This window comes from Aotus nancymaae, unplaced genomic scaffold (genome assembly GCF_030222135.1).
Source record: "Aotus nancymaae isolate 86718 unplaced genomic scaffold, 86718_ANA_hifiasm-v0.15.2.pri h1tg000012l, whole genome shotgun sequence".
Lineage (NCBI taxonomy): Eukaryota > Metazoa > Chordata > Mammalia > Primates > Aotidae > Aotus > Aotus nancymaae.
The window spans coordinates 37316522-37341680 of record NW_026988423.1 but is presented as its reverse complement, the minus strand read 5'-3'; the positions used below and the strand labels follow the sequence as shown (position 1 = coordinate 37341680).

The window sequence follows — 25159 nt, the reverse complement described above, 5'->3', positions numbered from 1 at the left end:
TGATTTAAAAGAAGGGGAAATAACCAAATGAACAATAATAGTTGGGAATTTTAAAACTTCATTCTCAATAATATATATAAAACTAGGCAGATGATACAAGGATATAGAAGACATGAACACCATTATGAATCAACTATAACCAAAAGACATCTATGAAACACTCCACTCAACCACAGCAGAATATACATTATTTTCAAGTACATATGGAGCATTCTTCAGAATAGAGCAGATGCCAGGCCATAAAACAAATCTCTATAAACTTTAAATGATTGAAATAATAAAAAGTATAGCATGTGACTTGATCAAAATCATATGATATAGTATCTAACCATAATAAACCTAAAATAGAAATAAATAAGAAAAAAATTGAGAAATTTAAAAATATGGAAATTAACACATTCAAATACCAATGAATCAAAGAAAAACAATCACAAGGGTAATTAGAAAATGTTTTGAAATGTATGAAAATAAAGACACAACATAGAGAAACATGAAATACAGTTAAATCATTGCTTAGAATATATTTTTGGGTGCAAACTCCTATATTTAAAAAGATAAAAATTTTCAAATCAATAATCAAACTTTCTACCTCAAGACAATGGAAAAAAATAGAAAACTAAAGCTAAAGCAGAAAAAGAAAACAATAAAGATAGTTGGAAATTAATAGAGAATAAAAATAATTGAATAAATCAATGAAACCACAACTTGGTTCATTGAAATTACAACAAAATTGACAAATCTTTGGCTAGTCTGAAAACGAAAAAAAAAAAGAAGACATAAATTGCTAAAATTAGAAATAAAAGAAGGAACATTATTAATAACCTCATAGAAATAAGAGTAATAAACAAAATACTGTCAACAATTGTGTGCCAATAAATTAGATAACTTAGATGAAATAGCCAAATTCCCAGAAATTCACAAGCTACACTGACTCGAGAGGAAATAAAAAATCTAAATTGTCAAGAAGTTTAATAAGAATCTCCCCCGCAACACACACAAAAGCCTAAGACCAAATGGCTTCACTGGTGATTCCCACCAAACATTTAAAGAATTAACACCAATTTTTACAAACTCTTCTTCACCCCCTCCCCCCAAAGAAAGAGAGAGAGAGAGAGAGAGAGAGAGAGAGAGAGAGAGAAATAAAAGAAGAGGGAACACTTCATGACTTATTTCCGGATGAGGAAAATGAGGCTGGCAAGGATAAATAAGCTGCTCTAGGTTACACAGTTTACAAGTGACAGGGTGAAGATCTGAACTCTGGTTATCTAATTATTTTCCTACACTGTGTCATCCATGTAGTGAGAGATACGGAAAAGTGTAGAAAATGGTTACTATCTCCAAAGACACAAACTATCTAACTAGACAGATAAGAATAACATCTCTAAGGAAAAAAGCCGCAAAATATAGTGTGTTGCAATATAAGGAATGCAGAGATTTGAAATAAACGACCTAGGTTTGAATCCACCAGTTTCTGTTTGATGGCTTTGGGCAAGTCACATAAACTTTCTGAGCCTCAGTTTTCTCATTTTCAAAATGGGCATAATAACAGCTTCCTCTCTGGCCTACATAAAGGAAGAATAGAACCTACATAACTGGTAGTAATATTACCTACTCTTCTATGTCAAAATGTGTCATCCATATGTGCCTGCTGAAGGTATCAGAAGACTCCAGTGACGACTGTAAGATCGTGGAGGAGTCGAAGTTTGGCTGAGCCTTGCAAGGTAGTGACTGGGAAGGAGGCAGGGGTAGGATGTAACAGGGAGGACTGGTGAGCAGGTTTGGAGTTTGAGAAGGAACAAATGGCTTTTTAACAAACGTTTCTAGACATTTTATATACTCTCTCATGCAATCACTTCATAGCCAAGTAGGGTTGTTATCATCCTCATTTTTCAGATGAGAAAACTAAGGCTCACACAGGTTATGGCATATATCTTCAGTTCATATAGGTACTCAGGGGTGGAACCAGGATTTGAACCTACATCTGAAGGATTGATTGCAAAGTCCATATTCTTACCATAATGTCATGCTAACACCTGTTACATAACATGTCTGCTATGAAAAGCAGCATTATGAAGATGGCACACCAGGCTTGTAACTGGGGATTCTCTCTGTGGCTTCAAATAATATTTCCATGTGTTTTTGGAGTCAGCATGATTCAGACACTGAACAGAAAAGATTCTTCTCTTTTACCTATGTATCCTTCTGTCACTTTTTTTGCCTCTGCACCTTGAGGTGTTTCCTGGACCATTCCTTTCTTCTCAACAGCGCCATTAGGTGTGTCTTGTCCTCTGGGTTCAGCACAGAAGGATTTCTCTGCCAGTCTCCAGAGGCTTTCCTCCTCCACACAATGAATGCATCTCAGGTGCCCAACCCTAATGTGCAGCTAGGATATAGGCAGAACGAGGACAGAGACTGTGTTCAAATGTGGAATAATAATACACAACAAAACAGCAACAACAAGACCAACAACAATTAATAATAATAATACTGTAATAAGAATAGGAAGAAGAGCTGATATTTGCTGACAACTTAGACCCTGGCATTCTCGGCTTCCTCACTTTTCCCTTCCTCTATATCAGAATGGTGAAGGAAGAGGAAGCAAGAAGGGCATTCTCACGGCAAGAGCTACCAGTCAATATTTGAAGACAATCTGTGGTGTAGTGATTGTTGTGTTCATGGAAATCTTTGAGCAGAACCTGAGGGCCATGAATGGGAAATTGCACATGGGAGATGTTAGCGTTAATAGCACACTACAAAGATGATACGTAAGGCCCCTTCCAGATCCCAAAGTCTATGACACAGTGATTTTCAAGTAACCTGATGCCCCTCCTGCATGCGTCTGGGGTTCTAGAGCAGGGTGGATGATGACATGCCACTTTCCCATGTTGGAGCCCAGGGGTGGTGTCAGGCTTCACAGCTGCAGGTCCCCATTCAGAGATTCCTCTGTGCTGTGTCACGTGGGCCTCCTGTTCTGTCTGGCAGAGAAAACACTCTCTGTCTTGTCTCCTTATCTACTGGGGGAAGCCAGGCTGGTGAGGATGAAGTGCTTCTGAGGTTGGAGGTACTGAAGCGAAAAGCTAAGTTGGAGAGCTCCTGGTGTAAAGTAAATATTGTATGACATAAAGCAAAGACTGAAAAACCAAATGCAGTGAAGTGCCTGCCTGTGAATGGATCCAAATGGTGCCTCCCACTACCTTTGTCACAGCCTTCTTTCCCAGGAGGAGGGCTGGAAGGTGGTGGGGATGGTACAGAGCACAGTCAAGGCTGGGGTCAGTGGGAAATGTGGTTTTAAACACAGACTTGCCCATTTGGGGAGTATGTTTAAAGAAAGAAATGGCATGTCTTTAACTGGGTGTCCCCTCTGTGACAAATATGAGAATAATAGCAGGGTTTTCCTTTGGTGTACAATTTCTGTTCTCTTGTGCGATGGTCTAGACTTAAATTCTTTTCCTCAAGCTCTGAGTGGAAATCACTGACTAGGCAAACTGATGATGCGCAGGCAAAATTAGTCTGTTTACCACGTGGGAGCTTGCTAATTGCAAAGGAATGTGAGTTCCTAGGCACACTCTTGGTCTGTGGATGCTGTCATCATCATGATGGGGGAGGGTGTGCAGGCAGAGAGAGCACAGACCGGGATTGGCTGAGATAATTGGGCTGGTTTCTGTGTCGTGCTTTCCCCTTGCTCAGTTTTCTTCCTGAGATGATTCATCAAGAAGCCTCCTCGGCCCTCTGTTGTACAGTGTTACAAGCATCCAGTTAAAACAAATGCCAGGATGAAAACGGACCTCCTGCGGAAAAGTGTCACACTCATTCATTTAGCAAACATGCACTAAGCACGGCCTCTTTGCCAAGCATTGTGCTTGGTACTGAGAATAGAGAAAGACCTCAATACATTAGCAAAGAGAAAGTGTCCTGGACTCAACTAGGTCAAATGTACTGTAACAAGATTACAGTACAGAGGATAAAATTTTGAGGACATCCAGAAGACAGAAGGATTGCTTTTGCAGAGGAAACTGGGAGACTGCCCAGGGAAGGTAACTTCTGAGCCCAGCCTTAGAGACAAGACTCATAATTTGGTTGGCAGAGGAAGACCTTTCATATGGAAGAAGCAACGGGGGCTAATGCAGAGAAAGATGGAAATGTCAGTCTTTTCCTAGAAAGGCTAGTGGTCCAGCAATGGCCAGGGATCTGTAGGCTATTACATCTGAAAGAGGCTTTGTAGATCATCAATTGAAGGGGCTCATTGTACAGATGAGGAAACCAAAGGCCAGAGAGCTGACCTAACTTCTGCAAAGTCTGAAACCCTGATTTCTTCAGTTACTTACCCTGGCCCTGTGGGCCTACTTATATTTACCATTCTTCACACATATTTAGGTAATAGAATTACATCTCACATCAATGTGCTCAGCACTGACTTTTCTTCCCCTTGCCACGTCTACAAATAGCATCACTTGACTCCTCCACCTTAAGTATGTCCATCAATCCACCCATCATCGAGGCTATCTATCAAACATGTATTCAGAACTGCCATGTCAGGCACTCTATACACTATTTGTTTATATCTCGTGCTCTTTATTTGTTTATATCTCATGCTACACATATCTTTGTGCTGCTTATCCTTAAAATGTACGTATTTTTAAAATATAAGATGTAAACTCTTAGAATCCATTCTTCTACTGCGTCAGTGTGCTTAGAAGCATCGTGTTTTGAAGCTGAAAAGATACTGGGATCCAGCTCAGCTCAGGGTGCTGCTCACGTGTCTGTGTCAGTTTCTGCATCTTCAGAAAAACTATTTTTGGAACTCCCTGCCCAGCACTATTAGTTTTCTGTTAATTAGATGAGGATGCCAAGGATTTATTTCTGACAGACCCTTGCTACTTGAAGAAGAAAGTCACTCATGCCTTTTTTCAGAATCCGGCAGCTTTGCTCTAGATGGAGGCTGCTAGATTCAGCAGCACGGGGCAGGACATTCATCGCTGCCCTGCTGCTTCTCCTTGCAGCCCGGCCCTGTCCTCAGCATCACTGCAGCCCTACTCTGGTTACAGGGTTGTCCAGCTGCAGATCCAGTCTCCAGTATTCTCTTCGGGGCCCCTGTACCATGGGTTGATTGCATACACAAAGATGTCAAAGCAAATCACCATGTCTGGGAATTGTCGGTAAAACAGTGTGTGGAATGAAATGTGCACATTGCCAAAGGAAGGGGGAGATTTGAAAGCAGGATATCTTGACAGAGAGAGAAAAGTGTTGGAATTAATTCATAAACGTGTCGAATGGAAATTAGCAGCTGAAGATTTGCAAAGGGAGAAGAGACAGAGGGAGAGAGAAAAGGGAAGAGACAGACAGATGGAGAGGGGGAGGGAGATGGTGGAAAATAGAGCAGAAGAGGCAGCTTTATTTCACAGCCCTGCTTTACTCTCCACTGAAGCAGCCTGTGCTTTTGCAGGGATCCTGCCTTGCCTCCAGTTTTTGTTCCCCTGTTGACCTCTGCCATCCGCAGCCCCCGCTCCTGGCCTTGCCCCAACCTCCCGCTTCCACCACAACAGTTGTGCTTTTTACACACGTGGGACTCCCAGTTTCTTCAGAAGGGGATTCTGTCTGTGCTAAGCACAGCAAACTTCTGATGTGCCCATGATAAGAAGGGAAGGACTGGGGCTGTCAAGGGAGATCGTGACTCTTGATATTCTCATCTTATCCTGGGCCTCAGTTTTCTACATGTAAAGTTATGATTATTGGGCCAGCTAAATGAGATTATGCATGTAAGTCATTTACCTTGGAACTGGATATGCTGTGTGCACTTTGTACGTTTATTATTATTATTAACAGTGGCAGTAGTAGGAATAGTACATTTTAAATTCTGGTGTTTTAAACCTCCTAGTTCAATATTTGTGGTCAAGGTCAAGATGTTCAAGTAGGCTGTTTAAGTTCAGTTTTAGAGCCAAACATGTTTCCCAGATCCCATTTCTTAATGGAAGGTTGGAGTTTTGCCCCATAACAGTGAGTGTTTTGGATGATGTTCCATTCTGGGACATAATACAGGCAATCACCCAATTTCATTTTGAAAGAACAATTGAGTACTATGTGTGAGATGAGACAGGTTTGGGTTTTTTTTTTTTCCTTCTCAGGCTGCTATTCACAGGGTGTGTCCTGAAGTAGTCTCTCTTTCCCATTTCCTTTCTACCTCCCAGATTCAAGGTGCCACTTCTAAATCTGAGCCTGCGTATAGTAGTATTGTGCGTAGATCTTGATTTTTTTCCAAAGTAGATGTGGGTAAATGGAAACCCTGTGAATCACTACGATGCTTACAGAGCTATTTTTGGCCTCTCTGCACTCTACTTTCCTTTCCACTGTCTGTGCCATCTAATCCCTTGCACCGTGCCCCACTCTTTCCTTCCCAAAAGATCGCTCTGTAGCAAGCGATGCTGTTTGATAGCATTTTACCCACAGTATAACTTCTTTCATAATTGGAGACAGTCCTCTCAAATCCTGCCGCTGCTTCATCAACTAAGTTTGTGAGATATTCTGAATCCTTTGTTATCATTTCAACAATGTTCACAGCATCTTCACCAGGAGTAGTTTCCATCTCAAGAAACCACTTCCTTTGCTTATCTGTGAGAAGCAACTCCTCATCTGTTCAAGTTTTATCATAAGACTGAAGCAATTCTGTCACATCTTCAGCCTTCCCTTCTAGTTCTACTTCTCTTGCTATTTCCACCACATCTGTACTTCCTCCACTGAAATCCTTAACCCCTCAAAGTCATCCATAAGGCCTGGAATCAGTTTAATCTAAGCTCCTGTTAATGTAGATATTTTGACCTCCTTCCATAAATCACAGATGTTCTTAATGGCATTTAGCATAATGAATCTTTTCCAGAAGGTTTTGGTTTACTTTGCCCAACTCCATCAGAAGAATCACTATTTATGGCATCTATAGCCTTACAAAATGTATCCCTTGAATAATAAAACTTGAAAGTTGAAATTTGTTTTTGATTCATGGGCTGCAGAACAGATGTTGTGTTAGCAGGCATGAAAACAACATTCATGTCTTTGTACATCTTCATTGGAGCTCTTGGGTAACTAGATGCATTGTCAGTGAGCTGTGATATTTGGAAAGGTATCATTTTTTTTTTCTGAGAAGGTCTTAACAGTGAGCTTAAAATATTCAGTAAACTCTGCTGTAAACAGATGTGCTGTCATTCAGTCTCTGTTGTTCCATTTATGGAGCACAGACAGAGTAGATTTGGCATAATTCTTACAGGCCCTACGATTTTCCAAGTGATATATGAGTATCGGTTTTCACTTAAAGTCAACAGCTGCATTAGCTCCTAACAAGAGAGAAGCCCCGTCCTTAAGCTTTGAAGGCAGGCAATGACTTCTCCTCTGTAGCTATGAAAGTTCCAGATGGCACCTTCTTCCAACACAAGGTTGCTTCAGCTACACTGAAGATCTGCTCGTGAGTGTAGCCACCTTCATCAATGATCTTAGCTAGCTCTTCTGGATAACTTGCTGCAGCTTCAATATCAGTACTTGCTGCTTCACCTTGCACTTCTATGTTATGGAGATATCTTCTTTCCTTTAACCTCATGAACCAACCTCTGCTAGCTTCAAACATTTATTCTGCCATTTCCTCACCTTCATAGGATTGCAGAGAGTTACAGTCTTGCTCTGCATTAGGCTTTGGCTTAAGGAAATATTGTGGCTGCTTTGACTTTCTATCAAGACCACCAAAACCTTCTCTATATCAGCAACAAGACTGTTTTGCTTTCTTACCATTTGTGTGTTCACTGGAGTAGAACTTTTAATTTCCTCTAGGAATTTTCCTTTGCATTCATAACTTGACTAACTGTTTGGTGCAAGAGACCTATCTTTCAGCCTATCTTGGCTTCCAATATGTCTTCTTCATTAAGCTTAATCATTTCTAGAGTTTTATTTGAAGTGAGAAATGTGCAACTCTTCCTTTCATTTGAACACTTAGAGGCCTTTGTAGGGTTATTAATTGGCCTAATTAAATATTTTTGTGTCTCAGGAAATAGGCTTGAAGAGAATGAGAGAGACTGAGGAATGGTTGGTTGGTAGAACAGTCAGAACACACACATTTATTGATTGAATTTCCTGTCTTATGTAAGCATGGCTCCATGGTGCCCCAAAATAATTAGAATAGTAACATCAAAGAATAATAACATCAAAGACTACCGATCACTACCAGATATAATGAGAAAGTTTAAAATATTGCAAGAATTACCAAAACGTGGCACAGACACACATTGAGTGCATGTCGTTGGAAAAAAATGATGCCAATGGACTTGCTTGACTCAAGGTTGCCACAAACCTTCAATTTATAAAATACCCAATATCTGCAAAACACAATGAAGTGAAGCACAATAAAACGAGGTATGCCTATGAATACAATATATATGTATGTGTATTTATAGGTAAATATATGTTTAAGTATATAAATTTATTTATCTTTAGCTCTGTCTTGGGCTCTATCTCTGTATAATCTCCCTTTGGCTGTGTTTCCCTGGAAAAGATGGTCAGACCCATCCTGCTTCTCTCCCATGCTAAGCTCCTCTCCTCCTCTCCTCTCTTCTCCTTTCCTTTTTACTCCTCTTTGCCATTTTTCTCACCCCCGTTTTCTGGAGACTTTCTAATGCCTGGAGGAAGGAGGAGGGACATCAGCAATAGATTCTCTGTCTCCTTCCTTCCCAGTCCTCTCAACTGCACTTCCTGCCACCATAGGAAATTTTGAGCCTCACAACCTAGAGCGACTGTTTTGTTTTGGTTTGGTTTGGTTTTGGTTTGAGACAGGGTCTTGCTCTGTTGCCCAGGCTGGAGTGCAGCGGCATGATCATAGCTCACTGCAGCCTCAAACTCTTGGGCTCAAGTAATCCTTCCACCTCAGCCTGTCAAATAGCTGGGACTACAGGCATGAACCAGCACATCTTACTATTTTTAAAAATTTTTGTAGAGCTAGGGTCTTGCTATGTTGCCCAGGCTGGCCTTGAACTCCTGGCTTCAAGCAATCCTCCCACTTTAGCCTCCCAAAGTGCTGGGATTATAGGTGCGAGCCACCATGGTTAGCCATGTTTTTGTTTTTCTTGATTTAATCTTTGTAAAGCTGATTCCATCCAGCCAGCTGACAGGGAACTAAAGTTGCTGGGAGAAGAGAGCTTTTAGGGTTGAATACAGAATACAATGTTAGTGCTGGGTTAAGGAGTGGGTTTGGGGCATTAGTGGATGAAAAGAGACTAGTCAGAAACAGATCCCAGATATTATTGTCTAAAATGAGAGTAGTGGTGGTGAGGATGCATACAGCCTTGCAGAATTTTAGAAACTGTCCAATCCAATTTGGTCAAAACACAATTGTGGGTTTCTACCAAAATGTTGGAGTTTTGGTCAAAACCTACAATAAAAATACTGTGTCACGTATGCCCAGAACACAAGAGCATATGAGAGAGCCTGAGAGTGTGTCTGTGAATAAAGGCTGGGCTCTGTCATGTAATCATACTTTATAAGAGACTTGCTCTCTAAGCCGAGTTACAATATATCATAATAATTATGTAAATCACAAGCTATGTTTCTGATGAATCTGACTATGTTGTATGGATTAGAATCCTAATACCCAAAGTCCATCTTCATTGCTTGTAGTCACGTGGTATGGCTACCTGCTTTTCCACTGTGATTAACTTCCTACCATGTAAATAACAGTGTGTTCCAACATCAGTAGTATATGAGCCCAGAGATTTTAGAGCAGGACACACTGAATCACTCTAATTCTTGTTGTCCACCTCTAGCTAATTTGCTACTGATAAAATCCAGTGTCCAAATGTGGAAAAATATCTTTGATTATTTAATATTTGATACATGAATCTTGAATAGCTACGATATCTGTGAGATTGGAGAATATGGGCTAGAGATACATAATTATTTTTATCATTAATTGAATAAATATTGATTGGAAACCTACTGTATGCCAGGAATTATTCTGGGTGCTAGTAATGAAGCAATAAACCTTGAGGGGAATAGGCAAAGATTCAGCATTTTCTACCTTGCATTTCTAGAAATGACTAGAAGTAACCTTTCTTCTCTATATACTGCTTTATCAAATAATACCTTCCTTATAGAAATGTTAACAGGATTACATTAGATAGCATCTGTCAGGTGTGTGTTCTAGTGTCTGGGCTGCTGGTAGGATGATGATGATGATGATGGTGACAACTGTGACTATTTTTTAAATATTGGTTGGTTGGTCTGCTTCTGATTGGGTCCAGGGATGGAAATTTTCTGACCTGAAACAATTTCATCCTGTATATATTTATTAATCATCAACAGTGTATGGAATCCTATGATGAACACAGGCAGTTGTACAACACCTTCAAGGAACTCAGCCTTCAGACACATTAAGAAAATATTTAGGACTCTCATGCTGAAGATGAAATAAAACAAAACAGCACCAGCCTTCACCAGACCCCAGTCTCCATCCAGCATTTTTTCATAGCTAAGCTTGACACCCTGGACCACATTTGTTTTCTCCACTCCTGGGATTCCACTCATTCCTCAGCTCACCACTGCCTCACTTCTGCTGCCTCAGCAGTAAAACAGCTTCTGCAAAATTCATCAGTGCCCTCCACTGTGGCAGATCAAAAGCATGATTGTCCGTCCTCTGCTAGCCTGAATTCTCTCGTAGTGGATGCTGCTAGCCACTCTTTTCTTCTTAAAGGCCTCCTCCCTGATTTCTGTGTGGGCGCTGATCCTGAGTTTCCTTCTATTTTTTGGCCACTCCTCAGACTCCCTCATGAGCTCTTCTTCCTTTTACCCCTATGCGTTTGTGTTTCCCAGAATTCACACTTAATGCCTCATGTCTTCTCACTCCCGTTCTTGCTCAGTGACTTCATTAGTACCCAGGTCTTCAGCTCTATGTATGCAAAGATGATTCCAAAATCTATGACTGTAAACATTGTCTCCTGCTCAGGCTCAAAATGGAAATATCCAAATGCCAACATCATCTTTTTACTTGGATGTTTCACCAGCACCTCAAGTTGAGTGTTTAACACCCTGCCCTCCACTCGGTATCAACTATTCTTACTATGTCTCTGGGACTGGTAACACTATCCACTCAGCTGCCAAAATCAGAAGCCACGTGGCAGCATGAGTCCTACTCAGTCTTCAAAAGTGAACTTAGGAGCCTTTTCCTTTGAGCAGCTTTTCAAGAACTTTGGTCTAATTTTAATGGGCTCATTTTGAGATCCTGTAGCATTCTGTACATATTTTTATTTTAAATTTATCATACCATACTGTAATACCTGGTTTATTTCTTCTACTAGACTATAAACTCCTTGAGGGCAGGTAACACACCATGTACTTTGGATTTCCAGGCCTAGAAAAATGCCTAATGGTCAATGAACATTGGTCCTCCCACCAAAAAAACAAAACAAAACAAAACAAACAAAAAAAAAAAACAAGAATGTTTGAATGAAGTAGTGAACAAAATATTAAAAAAGTTTGGCAAGAGAGATATGATTTCAAGTAACTGACATATAATACAAAACACAAGTTCTGGCTCCTCTGTAAGACCCAGAGGATCAGATTCATTTTAGCAGGAAGCAGGTACAGCCCAGCAAGGAGCAACCACTCATGGAGTACTACCTATGTGCTAAGCTCTCTGCAAGCCACCTTACATACATTTTGCTCAGTTCTTTAAAGAAAAAAGTGATGTTTTCCCCATCCAATCAAGTAGGAAACCTGGACTCAGAGAAGTCTGGTCCATTGCTGGGGACCCCCAGCTCTCAGGGGCAGGTCCAGATTTAGAGCCTGGCAAGTCCACCTCCAGCGGCATTCTCTCCTCCACACTTTGGGTTCCCTGGGGAGGGAGAATCCATTTTCCACCTATCATGGTCATTCTGTTAGATACTATCGTAAGACTGTAATAATAGAACTGAACATTTAAAATACACATTTTATGGCTTGTAGGTCTCAATATAATGGTTTTTGTTATTTGATTTATAGAGCTATATGAGGTGTGACTATAAAGTAATGAGGCTGATTTTATTGTATGGGTTGTGGAAATTGGTCCCTTTATAGGGGTCTCCAGCCTTTCTAGAATGAAATGCTTTAATGTAGTTGATGCCTGTGCTTCCCCATTGTTGAGGCATTGAGGGGCCAGAGAGGGAAGGAGAGAGTTACTAAGAGAGTTCCTTAGTGGGAATGGCATTGGGTCTTTGGCTGACAGCTTCACAGAGTTTCTGCAAACTGTGGAGACTGGACATCAGTTCTCTTGTGCAGCAAATATTTGCTGAGTACTTACTCTGTACTAGGCTCTAGTCTATAGCAGAGGAATCAGGGATAAGCAAAATAAACACTCTGTTCTTGGGGACCTTGCAGTTCTAATGAGAGAGAGAGTTTACATGTATGCAATGCACACAGAAACTTGGAAGGAAAAAGAGTAGGCTAGGGTCTGATGTAATACTCCCTAGATTCTGAAGCTCTCAATGGATCACTCTTTAAGTCTTGGGGAACCTCATAGATATCTGTTTATGGTGTAAATCTTATATGCCTTAGGTTGGCTTGTTTATTTTAAAGTTGTTTTGTTGTTGTTGTCATGTCGCTTTTGTTTGCCTACTTGATTGTTTTTTGTTGTTTTGTTTGCTTTGGTTTTGCCAACTTCATCATTTTGGCATTAAGGATGGAAAAAAGGAATTGAATGTTTCCCATCATCGAGAGCTGCCAGCATGCCAGGCTCTGGGAAGGGCACTTTCACGTGCATCATCGTGCTCACAGCTGTCCTGTGAGGAAGCTCTTGTGCACACTTCTCAGAGAGGCAGAGAGGCGGGGACGCAAACGCAGAGGATCACGCTGCTTTGAAGTAGTAGAGCTGGGATTGGAAGCCAGGCGTTTTAATTCATGCATAATGTCTGTTCCTTCCATCAGTCCAAGCAGATGCATTCTAGGTTGAAAAGGATGTGATGTGGTCTGTGATGGAAAAGAGGAACAGGTTGGGATTTAAGGGGCCAGAATTCTGACCTTAGGTCAGCAGCTGACTAGGAAAACCACTGAATGTGTATTTGTATCAGTTTTGGATGAGTGTAAACAAGAATGAGAAGCAAGCTTCCACATGGATTTCTTGCATTAATTGTGCAAGCGGCTATTATATAGGGATTGGTTTGGGTTTGTTAGAGGAGAGTGCTTATGTCTTATTCCAAGGTGGTGTGTTCTGTGGTATGTGATTCCCTTTCTTGTGACTTTCTTAGCCTAAAAACAGAAGCCCCAGGCAACTCTTACCACTCTGTTCGCCACAACACATTTTGAGTTCACTACAGCACCATGACCAGAGGGCCCCAGAGAGCCACCTTCCTCAAGCTAAGCCACCGTGTCTCCTCAGCCACTCCACTGCACTGGGTCCACACTGACTTAGGTTGGTTTCTGTCATACAAATATTCATTAAACCCAGGCTTCTCAGTTTATACGTCTCCCTAATATACACACAGAACAGCTGGGTACAATCTTCTCTCAGATAAACACAAGCTGTAAGTTTTCCTTATTCATGAATAACACAGTTTGAAATTGCTTTTATAATTGAATACAAATTTTATTAGATAAATTCAGATAGTTCTGTGAGATCCCAAATTCCCCAATAGCCATCCTCATCTGGACAGCCCCTCCAGGGCAAAATGGAAGCTTATTAATAGCCACAGAAATCTTTACATTTTTAGGCAACTTCTAATTCTAAAGCCTTCTCCAAAATCAGAGAAAGAACTGTCCTGTTTCTTTTATTATACAGACACACAGAAAAAAAAGCCTTTGGATACTTTGGGAATTTTTCCATCTTGCTCTGTATAGCTTATCCACCCACAGAGATACTTTAAAGAAGAAACCTGTGACAATAGGGACTTAGGCCTCTTTCTGCAGGCAGTAATAACTAGCATTTATTATTGACTTAGTGAGTGCCAAACACAATGCTAATTACTTTACATGCAGTATTTCACTTAACACCGATGTCAGCTGAATCATGGCCCCCAAAATTAATATGTTGAAGCTCTAAGCACCAATGTGACTCTACTTGGAGATAAGGTTTTTAGGAGGTGATTAAAGTTAAAGAGGTCAGAAGGATGGGGCCCTAATCCCTTAGAATTGGTGGCCTTCTGAGAACAGAGAGAGTTTTCTTTCCCATATGAGCACAGAGCAAGAAGGTAGCTGTCTCAAGCCAGAAAGAGAGCCCTCGTCAGAGCATGTTCACACTGGCAGCCCGATCTCAGACTTGCAGCCTGTGCAACTGTGAGAAAACCGATTTTTGTGAGGTCACCAAGTCTGTAGTATTTTGTTATGGCAGGTGGAGCTGACTAAGACATTCACTCACAAATATTCTACAAATTCATTGCTGTGGTGGTCTCCATTTACAGAGGTGGCAGCTGGAAGATGAGTGAATGTAAGGAGCTTGTGTAAAGTCCTATAGATAGTGAGCTGCAGAGGTGGGGTTGGGGTTGATGCCTGACTGCCCTGTGCTTGCTCCAGTCTTTCCCACTGCACTCTAGAGCACAGGCATGCAGTCCACCTAGATCACAGCAGGAAGTCAAAACAGGCCGAGGTCTTAAACCCAGGTCCTTTGACTCATTAAGGATCAGTGAGCAGCATTTTCTTGTTTTCTTAAAAACAGTGATAACTTCATGGCCTCATCTTCAATGTTAGAGTCTACTCTCACAAAGTGAGTTGTGATCAAGTAGAGGCGATGTATTAAGAGATTACTAAATGGAGTGAAATCGGTTACTTCTCATAGGGTTGGCTGAAGAGGCCTATGTCCCAGTTACAAACAAAGGCATGGGAGCCTCTAGATTCAGGTTGAGGGTTCCAGGGATAATATACCCCCTTCCAAAAATGCACACAACAGAGCTTTATCACTATTTTTATGGTAATTAGGAAAGCAAGCTTCCTATGAAACAATAGTATCACCCTCAGTCCTCCATGCTAAGTTTCAAATCCCTTTCTCTGATGTCTCCATTTGACTGTCTCATAGAGGTGATAGCTTCACAACTTAATCAGAACTTTTTACTCATTCTTCAGTTCCTGCCTGCCTAAACCCATTCCTTCTGGTGTCATCCCCATTACAAGAAATTGTAAAATGCAGCTAGTCACCCAAATCTTCCTCAATCCCTCTCTTTTGTTCAATCCCAACTCTCAGGAAGTCCTGACTACTATTCTTCCAAAATGCACCCCTCACCTCTCCATAATTCTCTTTCTTCATTGCCACTGCCATGGTTTCTGGCCTCTGCTGCTCCTGTCATGCCCTCTGCTTCCACTCTGTACCCCTGCAATCTATTCCCGTACACAGCAGTCAAAGTGACTTGTAAAATTTTATCAATCACATCCCGTAACTTTTCTACTGAAATGTTTCAGAAGTTATTCTATTTCACTTAGAATCAATTCTAAAACAGTTACTGTGGCCTTCAAGGCCCACTGCAGCTGCACCTTGATCTGTCCCTGGGTCTAGTGGGCTACCTCTGCCATATGCCTCTATGGTGTTTGTTTGCTCAGCTGCAACCCTCACCTGGCTGATCAGTCAGGGCTCAGGTCAAATGCTCCCTCTTCAGAGACGCTTCCGGCTATTTGATTTTTCACTCTTCCTGCATCATCATACTTTAAAAAAAAAAATATAGCTTGTAGCACAATCTAAATATTTGCATTTATTTATTTTTTTATGGTCTCTTTCTCCCTACTTCAACACTGCTCACACACCCTTGCAGAAAGGCATATAATAAAGCTGATCTCATTGATTACGCAGCTCCAGTCCCTAGAACAGTGCCCAACATAAAATAAGTGTGCAGCACATATTTACAGAATGAGCAAATGAATTCATAAATGAGTAAGTGAAAATTGCGTTACTTTTTTGGTCATTTTTAAATTGGGTTCTTTCCTTGACTGTTAGTCTTGGTTATTCCCCTCTGTGTGAGACTGTAAGGCTGATAATGTCCTGCCACAAGTAAGAGAGTTTTCACAGTCCAGGATACTGGTTGGAAGTATCCATCCATACCCAAAGCAGCTGCAGCAGTAGTCAGCGGTCAGCTCTGGCAGCCAGGATGGCTTAGGTTCTGAACAGAAGTTGCTGACCGACAAGGCCCACCTTCCCTTTGTCTTTCTCCACAACTGTGGGTTTGCAAGTCATGTGCACCATAGTTCAGCTGCTTCTCACAGGATGCATCTCTTCAGTTTCATGAGCTACATTCCATCACCAGACACAGTCCCTATGTAAGTAGGAATGTTATAGGCACACAATCTTGTTTAAACCAACTTGAAACGTGATAATGTGATTAGACTTTTTACGGGTGTTTTTCCCAGGTGGATTGCCTTACTTTTCATCCAGTTTCTCTGGGACATTCTATCTTCTGCAGGTTGCAGAAACTACCTGTCAGTTTCAAGTTGCGAGAGTCACCTGAATTCTGACCTGGAAATCCCTAGAGTTCTTTACAGCTCTTTGCCTTCTCTGTTCCTCTTTCTCCTACCTGAGAAAGTTCCCTCTGGCAAGGATTCCCATTCTCAAGTGTGTTCACATTTGCTTTTCTCTGGCTAGCCACTGGTTTCTCTTGTGATCACTACCACCCTGCAATCACGATCCAACGTTGCATTTTCTGTTACAAATTGTCATAAATGAGACTTCTGTAGGTCTGAGTAGAATCTCTAGTTTGTACATAGGACATTTGTAACCTTTCACTCACATCTTTTTTCAGGTCAAAAATTGTTATCATGTGAAAATGGGAGTTTTGCTATATAATCACAATTTATGATTATTAAATTTTCCAGTGTCCCAAGTCCTCTGACGATATATTGCGTGCATTATCTCATTAATTGTCCCTTATATTCATCATGTTTTTTATTTTCTGTATTTTATGATGCTTTGATATCCTGGGTCTTGCTAATTCTGTAAAAAGTGTCCCTCCTAGGGCTAGCTAATTCCTAGAGATAATAAAACGTTGCTATATGAGCAAACCAATCCGTCCAAAACCCATACCCCAAACATTTCTTTCGTTTAATGCTCACACACCAAATCAATATTTCTCTTGCCCTAGATCACCCCAGGGCCAGGTACAGAACAACTAGAACCACCCCCCGCTTCGTAACGCAGAGCCTGCCAGAAATATTCAAACTTTACAATCCTAAGCTTGCTCAAGTTTGCCAACCTTGCCTCCTTTATTTGTTCCCATGGAAATCACAATAAAGACCCTGTGCTAGGCCTTACTCTCACTCCTTCTGCCTCCTGAGCAACCCTGGTGCCTCCCCATGTGGTCCAGCATGGCATGGTGTGCCCCTCCTCTTGGGAACTGTTAGGAATAAACTCATCTTTCAAGGCAGTTGTCTCTGTGCCTGTCATCTTACCAGCCTTGATTTTAAAACATGTTAGGTACATGTCAAGAAGCCTCAAACCCTATAAGATTGGTGGTATAGGTATTCCTGGGTACCAGCCAGGCAGCTAGAGAGATGACAAGTCAGTATCTAAACAGACAGTACAACTTCAGAAGTAGTATAGGTTGAGCATCCCAAATCCAAAAATCTGAAACTTTTTGAGGACAGACATGATGCTCAAAGGAAATGCTCACTGGAGCATATTGAATTTGGGATTTTCCGATTTGGAATACTTAACAGTAAGTATAATGCAAGGATTCCAAAATTTAAAATAATTCAAAATCTGAAACACTTCTGGTCTCAAGCATTTCTGATAAGAAATACTCAAGCTACACTCTTAGTCATGAGGTTAATTTGTTTTTATATATGTTTTCACATATGTAAGAGGGTTTTGCTAGGGGCCACCCTGTCGTGATACTCAGCCAAGCATTTCATAGAAAAGTTCTGACATAAACTACTTAGTCCTCATTCATTGTGAGGCTCAATTCATTTTCTGTTTCCATTTTCAATTAGGTCTCAGCCTCATATTCTATAAATGCACACACTAGTCCACAGCAGTGTTCTACAGAGGAATGAACTCTCTCCCACACAACTGTAGGCTCACAGAGATTAACATGACATGAGGCCTTTGCAGTCATTTCTCTGATTTGCTAGCCCATGAGTTGAGCCCTTTTATTCACTCAGAAATACTGAGCTATGAAACATTTGTACAGAAGAAAATAGACACAGGCCCTTTTCTTTAGGACTCCAGGTACCTTATTTCAGGGAAGCCAGTCCTGCAAAAATGGGATACTTGGTTTATTTTTTCATAATGGCAACACTTATATATTGTTAAGAAAATTTACACCTCACTTCCACGCATCTCTGCTGCTCTTCTTTACTTGCCTCAGCCATTCTTTTCCTATGGGGAGTCTCATGCTATCTTAGCCTTTCTCTCTTTCCGTAGTAACTCTTCCTGTCTCCAGCAATCTTTTATGAGTTGATTTAGCAACTACCCCATTTTTGTCTCCTGAGAAGCAATAAGACCAGCAGATGTGGGAGAGAGGAGGCGATCTGAAGACCCTACAACCGAGTGGCACGGCTGCAGACATTGAGGGGCAGCCTGACCCAACTCCACGGCTGCCACCCACCTGTGTTCAAGCTCCAGACCCTCCAACTGAAGAAATTCATAAGCCCGGCCTCAGGTTCTCTAGCTTTACACAAGTTCAAGTATGAAAAGAGCCTTTCCCATCTGGTAATACTGGACCAGAACTCACAGAGGTGAGAGGTTGAGGTATAATGTCGACTGATCAGGAAACCCGGGTTCACTCAAGTCTTGAGAAAAGACATGCCATGAAAGCTGGTAGGAAATCCCAGAATAGGTTGTGGGGCTGCTCCCTGAGCCCTCAGCCTCTCCTCTATGAATCACAACTCCCCATAGCCTTGTACCCCAGGAGCTTATGGGTGAGAGCTGGACCCCACTGCCACCTTGATCATATCTGCTTTCTGGAAAGGATCTAACCCAGTGGTGCACTGCATGACGATGCTCTGTCAATGACAGGTGGCATATGTGTCAGTGGTATGTAAAAGATTACAATGGAACTAAAAAATTATCATCCTCCAGTGACACTGTAGCCATCCTAATGTCTTAACTCAAAGTGTTACTCATGTGTCTGTGGTTATGCCAGTGTAAACAAGCCTATGCGGCCAGTCCCATGAAAGTCTAGCACATGCAAATATGTACAGGACGTAATACTCGATAACCAACATAAATGACTATGTTGCTAGTTTTTATATTTACTATACCTTTTATCTTTAGAGTGTGCTCCTGCTACTTATCTTAAAAAGGTGATTGTAAAACAGCCACAGGCAGATCCTTCAGGAAGTATCTAGAAGAAGGCATTGCTATCATAGGAGATGACAGCTCTATGCACGTTACTGCCCCTGCAGCTCTTCCAGTGTGAGGAGATGTGGAGGAGGAAGATAGTCCTGACTCTATGTAGGCCTAGGCTAATGTGTGTATTTGTGTCTTAGTTTTTAGCAAAAAAAGTTTAAAAAGAAAAATAAAAAGTAGATTAAAGCTTAGAATAAGGATATAAGGAAAGAAAATATTTTTGTACAACTGTACAATGTGTTTGTGTTTTAAGTTAATGTTATGCAACAGTAAAAAGTTAAGAAAAATTCAAAGGTTATAAAGTTAAAAAGTTACAGTAGGCTAAAGTTATTATGGAAGAAAGAAAAATATTTTTTTATAAATTGAGGGCAGCCTAATTGCACAGCGTTTATGAAGCCTATGGTGGTGTGCAGTAATGTCCTAGGCCTTCATTCCCCACTGCCTCACTGCTTCACCCAGAGCAACTTCCAGTTCTGTAAGCTCCATCCATAGCAAACGTCCTGTACAGATGTACCATTTTTTATCTTTTGTATTTTTATTGCACATTTTCTGTGTTTAGATACACAAATCCTTACCACTGTGTTACAATTACCTGCAGTATTCAGTACAGCAGCATGCTGTACAGGCTAGCAGCCTGGGAGCAACAGGCTCTACCATACAGCCTAGGTGTGTGATAGGCCATGTCCTCTAGGTTTATGGAAGTACACTCTAGGATATTCACACAATGACAAATATCTCCTAAAGACAGTTCTCAGACTGTATCTCCTTCATTAAGTGGCATATGACTGTATATGTTTTACTATAGCTGATATGATTAGTGATAAGTATTCTCCCTTCTAGGTAAGATGCTCTAATTAAAAATTTTAGACCTACACATATATGTGGGCCAACCGTTTTAGAATGGAGAATGGGGCAGTTTTTATTTGTACTCAGTCTCTCAGAACTGAAAGCAAATAGTATGCTTTTGTATCCTTCAGCAACTAAAGTAATAAACGATAAGAGCTTAATGCTTAGTTTTGAATTAAATTTCATTTTGCCAATTGTGCAGAGCCCAGTCTAATTTAACAAAAGGCTCTGAGAAAAAATACAGTAGAGCAGATGCACATAGCAACCATTAAATTAGAATACAAGGGTGGTGGGGGGAGGCTTCTGCCAGGGGAGCGGAGAAGGCCTCCGGAGGGGCCCAAGGGAAGCGGAGCTCTGGTGTTTAGAGAGGAAAGAGACAAATCCCAGACTAAAGAAACGGGGAGGCTGGCCTCTGAGAGCACCGAACCACAAGTCCCCTCCCATCACCACTGAGGCGCCACTTCCTGTGAGGGATTTTAGTAGGATCAGTCCTAGTACTTTTTAGGATCTGCCTGTGTTTTTCCCAGCTCTTGCCGTTTGCCACGATAAGGTGTAGGACGGGGACAGTGTTGCATGCTGTGTTGTAAGGAGAAATTAAGATTTGCCACTTTGGGGGACAGACATCCAGTGAAGGGACACGGGCTTTTCCGACTTGGGTCCTCAGAGGTGGGTCCACTCCACCTGCGCACCGGCCCGGGACAGCGCGCCGGGACTTGGCTGGGTGGGGAGCAGCCGCAGGGCGATGGACACACACACCGGTGCCCCACCGGGCATGGATAGGGTAGTTCAGCTCTCCAGGGCGGGGTTCGGCAACTTCTGCGCTGGCATCGGCGAGGGAAGGTGCCAGTGTCAGTTTTCAATTTGCTGCTTTCCCCAGAACTCCCTCTCCCGCCCTCCCCTCTCCCTCCCCGCTCTCCCCACCCCACCCCTCTGCAGGGGGAGCCACTACGAGGGGCGCCGCTTTCTCTCGGCTGGCGCGGGTGTCGGGACCGAGCGGAGCGGGCGCGGTGCGGGCTCATCCCCGCAGGCATCCCTAGTCCGGTGGGCGCGGCGGGGTTCAAGGTGGGCGCCCGCGCCCTGCGCCCCGCGCCCCGCGCCCGCCCGCCGAGATGAGAGCGCAGTCCGCGCCGCCCGCCCGCCGGTTCGCTCCGAGGCGGCACCGGGAGTAAGTGGCGGTCAGGGATGGAGCTGCTGCCATGACAACCCCGGCGGTCGGGGCCCGCGCGCGTCGGGGCTGCACCCGGGAGGAAGGCGGCGCAGAGGCCGGGGGCGGCCGCTGAGCGTGGCGTCCGCGCGTCCCCGCGTCCCGTGCCGCGTCCCCGGAGGAGGCGGGGGCCGCCGTCCGCCCAGCTCCCCGTGCGCCCCGAGCCTGCGCCGGGCGGCGCTCCCCGGGCTGACCGCGAGTCGCCGACCGGGCTGCGTAGGACGGCCACCGACTGGAGGATTCTGGCTGCGCCGGCTGCGCGTCCTCGCTTGGAACTTTTTGCCGCCTTGGGGTTCCAGATGCGAGACTTAGGGCTGAGGGACACGTACATCTGTACATGTGTGTGATCTAATAAAACATTTCCTCCTCTTCTTGAAGCCGCAGCTTTTTATGACAGCTCCTGTATGTCAGAGACACTTGCCTTCTTCTTTGGGTTATAAACTTTTGATGCCAGAGCACTGCAGAACGTGCCCAACTGAATCTTTAAAGTCGCGTCTTGAAGAGAGAGGCAGAGAAAGCGCAATCTGTGACCTTCATCCCCGCACCTTGCTGCCTCCTCTCCCCTCCTGGCTACCTCCCTCCTCCCCAGGGGAGCGTCGAGAAAGCTCTTTTTGGATGCAGGAAGGGGCATCTGGTTCTGCTAGGCTGGCAAGCTGAGGCAGGATCTGAGGAAGAATTCTTAGACTCCGGAGCGCCTGGACTCCTCTCTTCTCCTTCCCCCTGCTCCTGGCGAGCTCTGTCCCTTCCCTCCTCCCCGCACCGCTTCCCGAGCCGGCTGGTGCGCGCGGGGTGGGGGACCAGGACCGTGCCGCTGCCGGAGTTCTGGGAAGTTGTGGCTGTCGAGGATGGGGGTCTGTGGGTACCTGTTCCTGCCCTGGAAGTGCCTCGTGGTCGTGTCTCTCAGGCTGCTGTTCCTTGTACCCACAGGAGTGCCCGTGCGCAGCGGAGATGCCACCTTCCCCAAAGCTATGGACAACGTGACGGTCCGGCAGGGGGAGAGCGCCACCCTCAGGTAGGAAGCCGTCCTTCCGCGGGGGCCGAGCCCCTGGGCTGTGGTCGCCGGGGAGGGGACGGGAGAGGGGCCGAAGGCTCTGTGATGGATGGGAGCGCGAGAGGGCCTTGTGCAGGCCCGAGGGGCGCCCGCTTGCGCGTTGTGGTTGCCGACTGCCGTGCCCCTGGACAGGTTTGTCATTTGCTCTGGCTTTGCTGGTCCGGGATCTTAAGCGTGAATCTTGAAGTCCACGCGTGGGACTCCATGGCTCTATGAAGCCATGACAGGCTAGATTCTCTCTTGCGTGGGCACCAAGATGAGAACATGAGGGCATGGAGTTGAAATACTGGGTGGTTAGCCTGTGCCCCTTGGATGGTTGTCACAGGCCAGAAGGTATGTGATGAGGCAGGATAATCCTCAGGAACACCAGGCTAAGCCCTTATCAGAGATGCACCTCAAATGTAAGGCTGTGGAATTACCAGTGCCAGGCCACAGCCCGTTGTGAGTCTGCTCGAGACCCAGCACTCGTGCCAAACCTGTGTGGTGCTCCTGGGGCCCCTGTTGTAAATTATGAGAGCAGTTTTATTTCTGCAGACTGGGGCCAAGGAAAGGAAACATGTAGCTTTTATGCAACAGCATCACTCCTGTGTGAAAAGCACAATAGGAGAGCTTTTTGTTTTACCTTAATGAGTTACAGAGAATCACTTGCATGCTCCAGGCAGAGAGGTGGAGAATCTTGGAATATGAACCTTTAGGGACTGGGCTTGCTGCAGCAGAGACTTTAATAAAAATGCAGCCACCACTTTCCACCAGCTCAGCAGATATCATCTTTTATCCCTTTAATGAGGCAGTTCTGGTCCTAGGAGACAGATTCAGGGACGTCCCAGCTTAACTATGTCTCACAATGTACACAAGGCGAATGCATTTGCCCTGCCTATGACTTTGATGGTTATGGTGAAAATAAAACATCCTGACCCAGATTCTGCAGCCAAAATGCCTGGCTTCTCCAAGGAGAGTGTGAGGGTGGGGTTTGTTCCTGTTTCTCCCTTGGCTTTCCTGGAACCTTTCCTGCATCTAGGCAAGCCTCTCCCTGGGAGAGGAAAGACAGGTCTCTGGGATACTGAAATTCTTTCCTAAGCCCAAGGGTGAAGGTTGGATTCTGTCACTTTGGTAGTTCTAGCTGGATCTTCTTTTTAGTTTAGAGAACAGGTCTCAGAATGCTATGTGTTGTTTCTCAGAAGCCCAAAGCAAATAGAGAGGCCCTTCCTGGACATAAGGGAAAAGTCCAGGCTATGTGGGTATTGCCCAGTCCGCCCCAGACTAGAGTGTAATATCCCTATTTCATTGCTTCAAAGAAGGTTCCCTGAGGAATCAGGGAACATTTCCTAATACGCATTTGCAGTGGACCAGTTGGCTCAAAGATATGAGTAGCACATGAGTTATACATGTTAACCAAGGAAATGTCAGTACATATTACTAGTGTTTAGGAATGTTAATGCTGCCATGCACCTTTTTACTATCTGTTGTACCACTGGGAGCAAAGAGGTCTAGCATTGAGTAGGATGTCAGTGTTGAATTTTCCGAAATCCTCTGTCCTCTTTCTGTCCTCCCAAGTTAAACCAGAAACTTGAAAACGTGAGCTTTCTGCTTTCTGAGATGCAATAAGACTATTCCAGCAGCAGAGGGCCAGCTTTGATCTACCAATTTTTATTAGCTGCTTGCCTGTTTTCATGATCTTCAATTCCAATGTTGAGCAGCTGGGCTTGGGAACGGGGATGGGAATAAAAAAAGAAAAGCTGAATAGTTGCTTTTTGTTCTTTGCAGAAAAAAAGAACAACTTACATGTTCTAGCATCACTGTTACCTGTTACCTGATTGCATGTGTAATTTTTTTTAAAGTAAGCACACGTCCCATGTTGATTTTGCCTCTCTTCTATACATTTACCCCAGAATAGAGAAATTCAGCACATTTTCTACATTTTAATCTCTTTAAATCCTCATTCTCTTAGCTCGTGTCGTCCTCTTTTATTTTCTTCCTTCATTTTTATCAGATGCTCTCATAATATATACTTTTGTCTGTTACTCATTATCTTCTTTCTTTTTTGTCTTCATCAGTAAGTCTTCTTATTCCTTGAATTTTTAAGGTTTTGATTTCACTACTATCACAGTGTTTCTTAAAAGAACATAAACATCTTTTGCCAATTTCTGTATGTCCCCATCTCTCTCCTTTTGTTTTCACACTCGTTTGCTCTGTTGGTTAACAGTTTTGTGCCCATCTTAACAAACAGCTGATTTGCCAGTACTCTGAGGGAGAGTCTGTGCTTCCAGTTTCTGGAAGCCCATGGCCCCAATCCTAGATAAATGTTCCATGTTTTATTTGGTGGTGAGTTTTGCTTTATAAGTTGTAATTCTAAAGTATGTTTTCTTACTCTTTTGTCTCCTTAAGGAGACATTCATTAGGGATTCATTACTTGGGAACTGAATGTTCCAAGTGCATCACATGTTCGGAATGCTCCAAAAAGCACTGAATGATACCCATGCCCATCAGCCACAGAAAGCCCTTTTAATGTGGGCTGTCCTGAATTAAATTATCTCAAATCTGTTTCTAAATCTTGATTAAAGTCCCGTAAGGAGGCCAGAGACACAGTAGGAAAAGCAAAGGAGTCAAGAAACCTGGGTCTGCCTTTAAATTTCCCAATGAAAAATTGCACAGCTTAGAGAAGAATGATTTCCTTCATTTGGGGTATCAGTTTGGTTGTGACAGGTCTTTGATTGCTCTGAAGGACATTAGGAAGTACTGTGCCAAAGAATGACACTGAAGTTTTGAACGTGGATGTAACTCATTTTCTATAAGTGAGGCA

General features: G+C 43.2%; 1 protein-coding gene across 11 annotated transcripts in view; it reads left to right on the top strand.

Moving 5' to 3' along the window:
- OPCML (opioid binding protein/cell adhesion molecule like) overlaps positions 1–25159 on the top strand; it is a 1160549-nt gene that overhangs the window by 579674 nt on the left and 555716 nt on the right. For 4 of the 11 annotated variants that reach the window (XM_012449168.3, XM_012449163.3, XM_012449170.3 and 1 more), the window contains exon 2: positions 22236–22320. In XM_012449168.3, coding sequence (XP_012304591.1) covers positions 22236–22320 — 85 coding nt within the window. Of the gene's footprint in view, positions 1–20431; positions 20771–21407; positions 22321–25159 lie in introns of those variants that run through there. The other 7 variants (XM_012449166.3, XM_012449165.3, XM_012449161.3 and 4 more) reach the window with 5 other exon arrangements.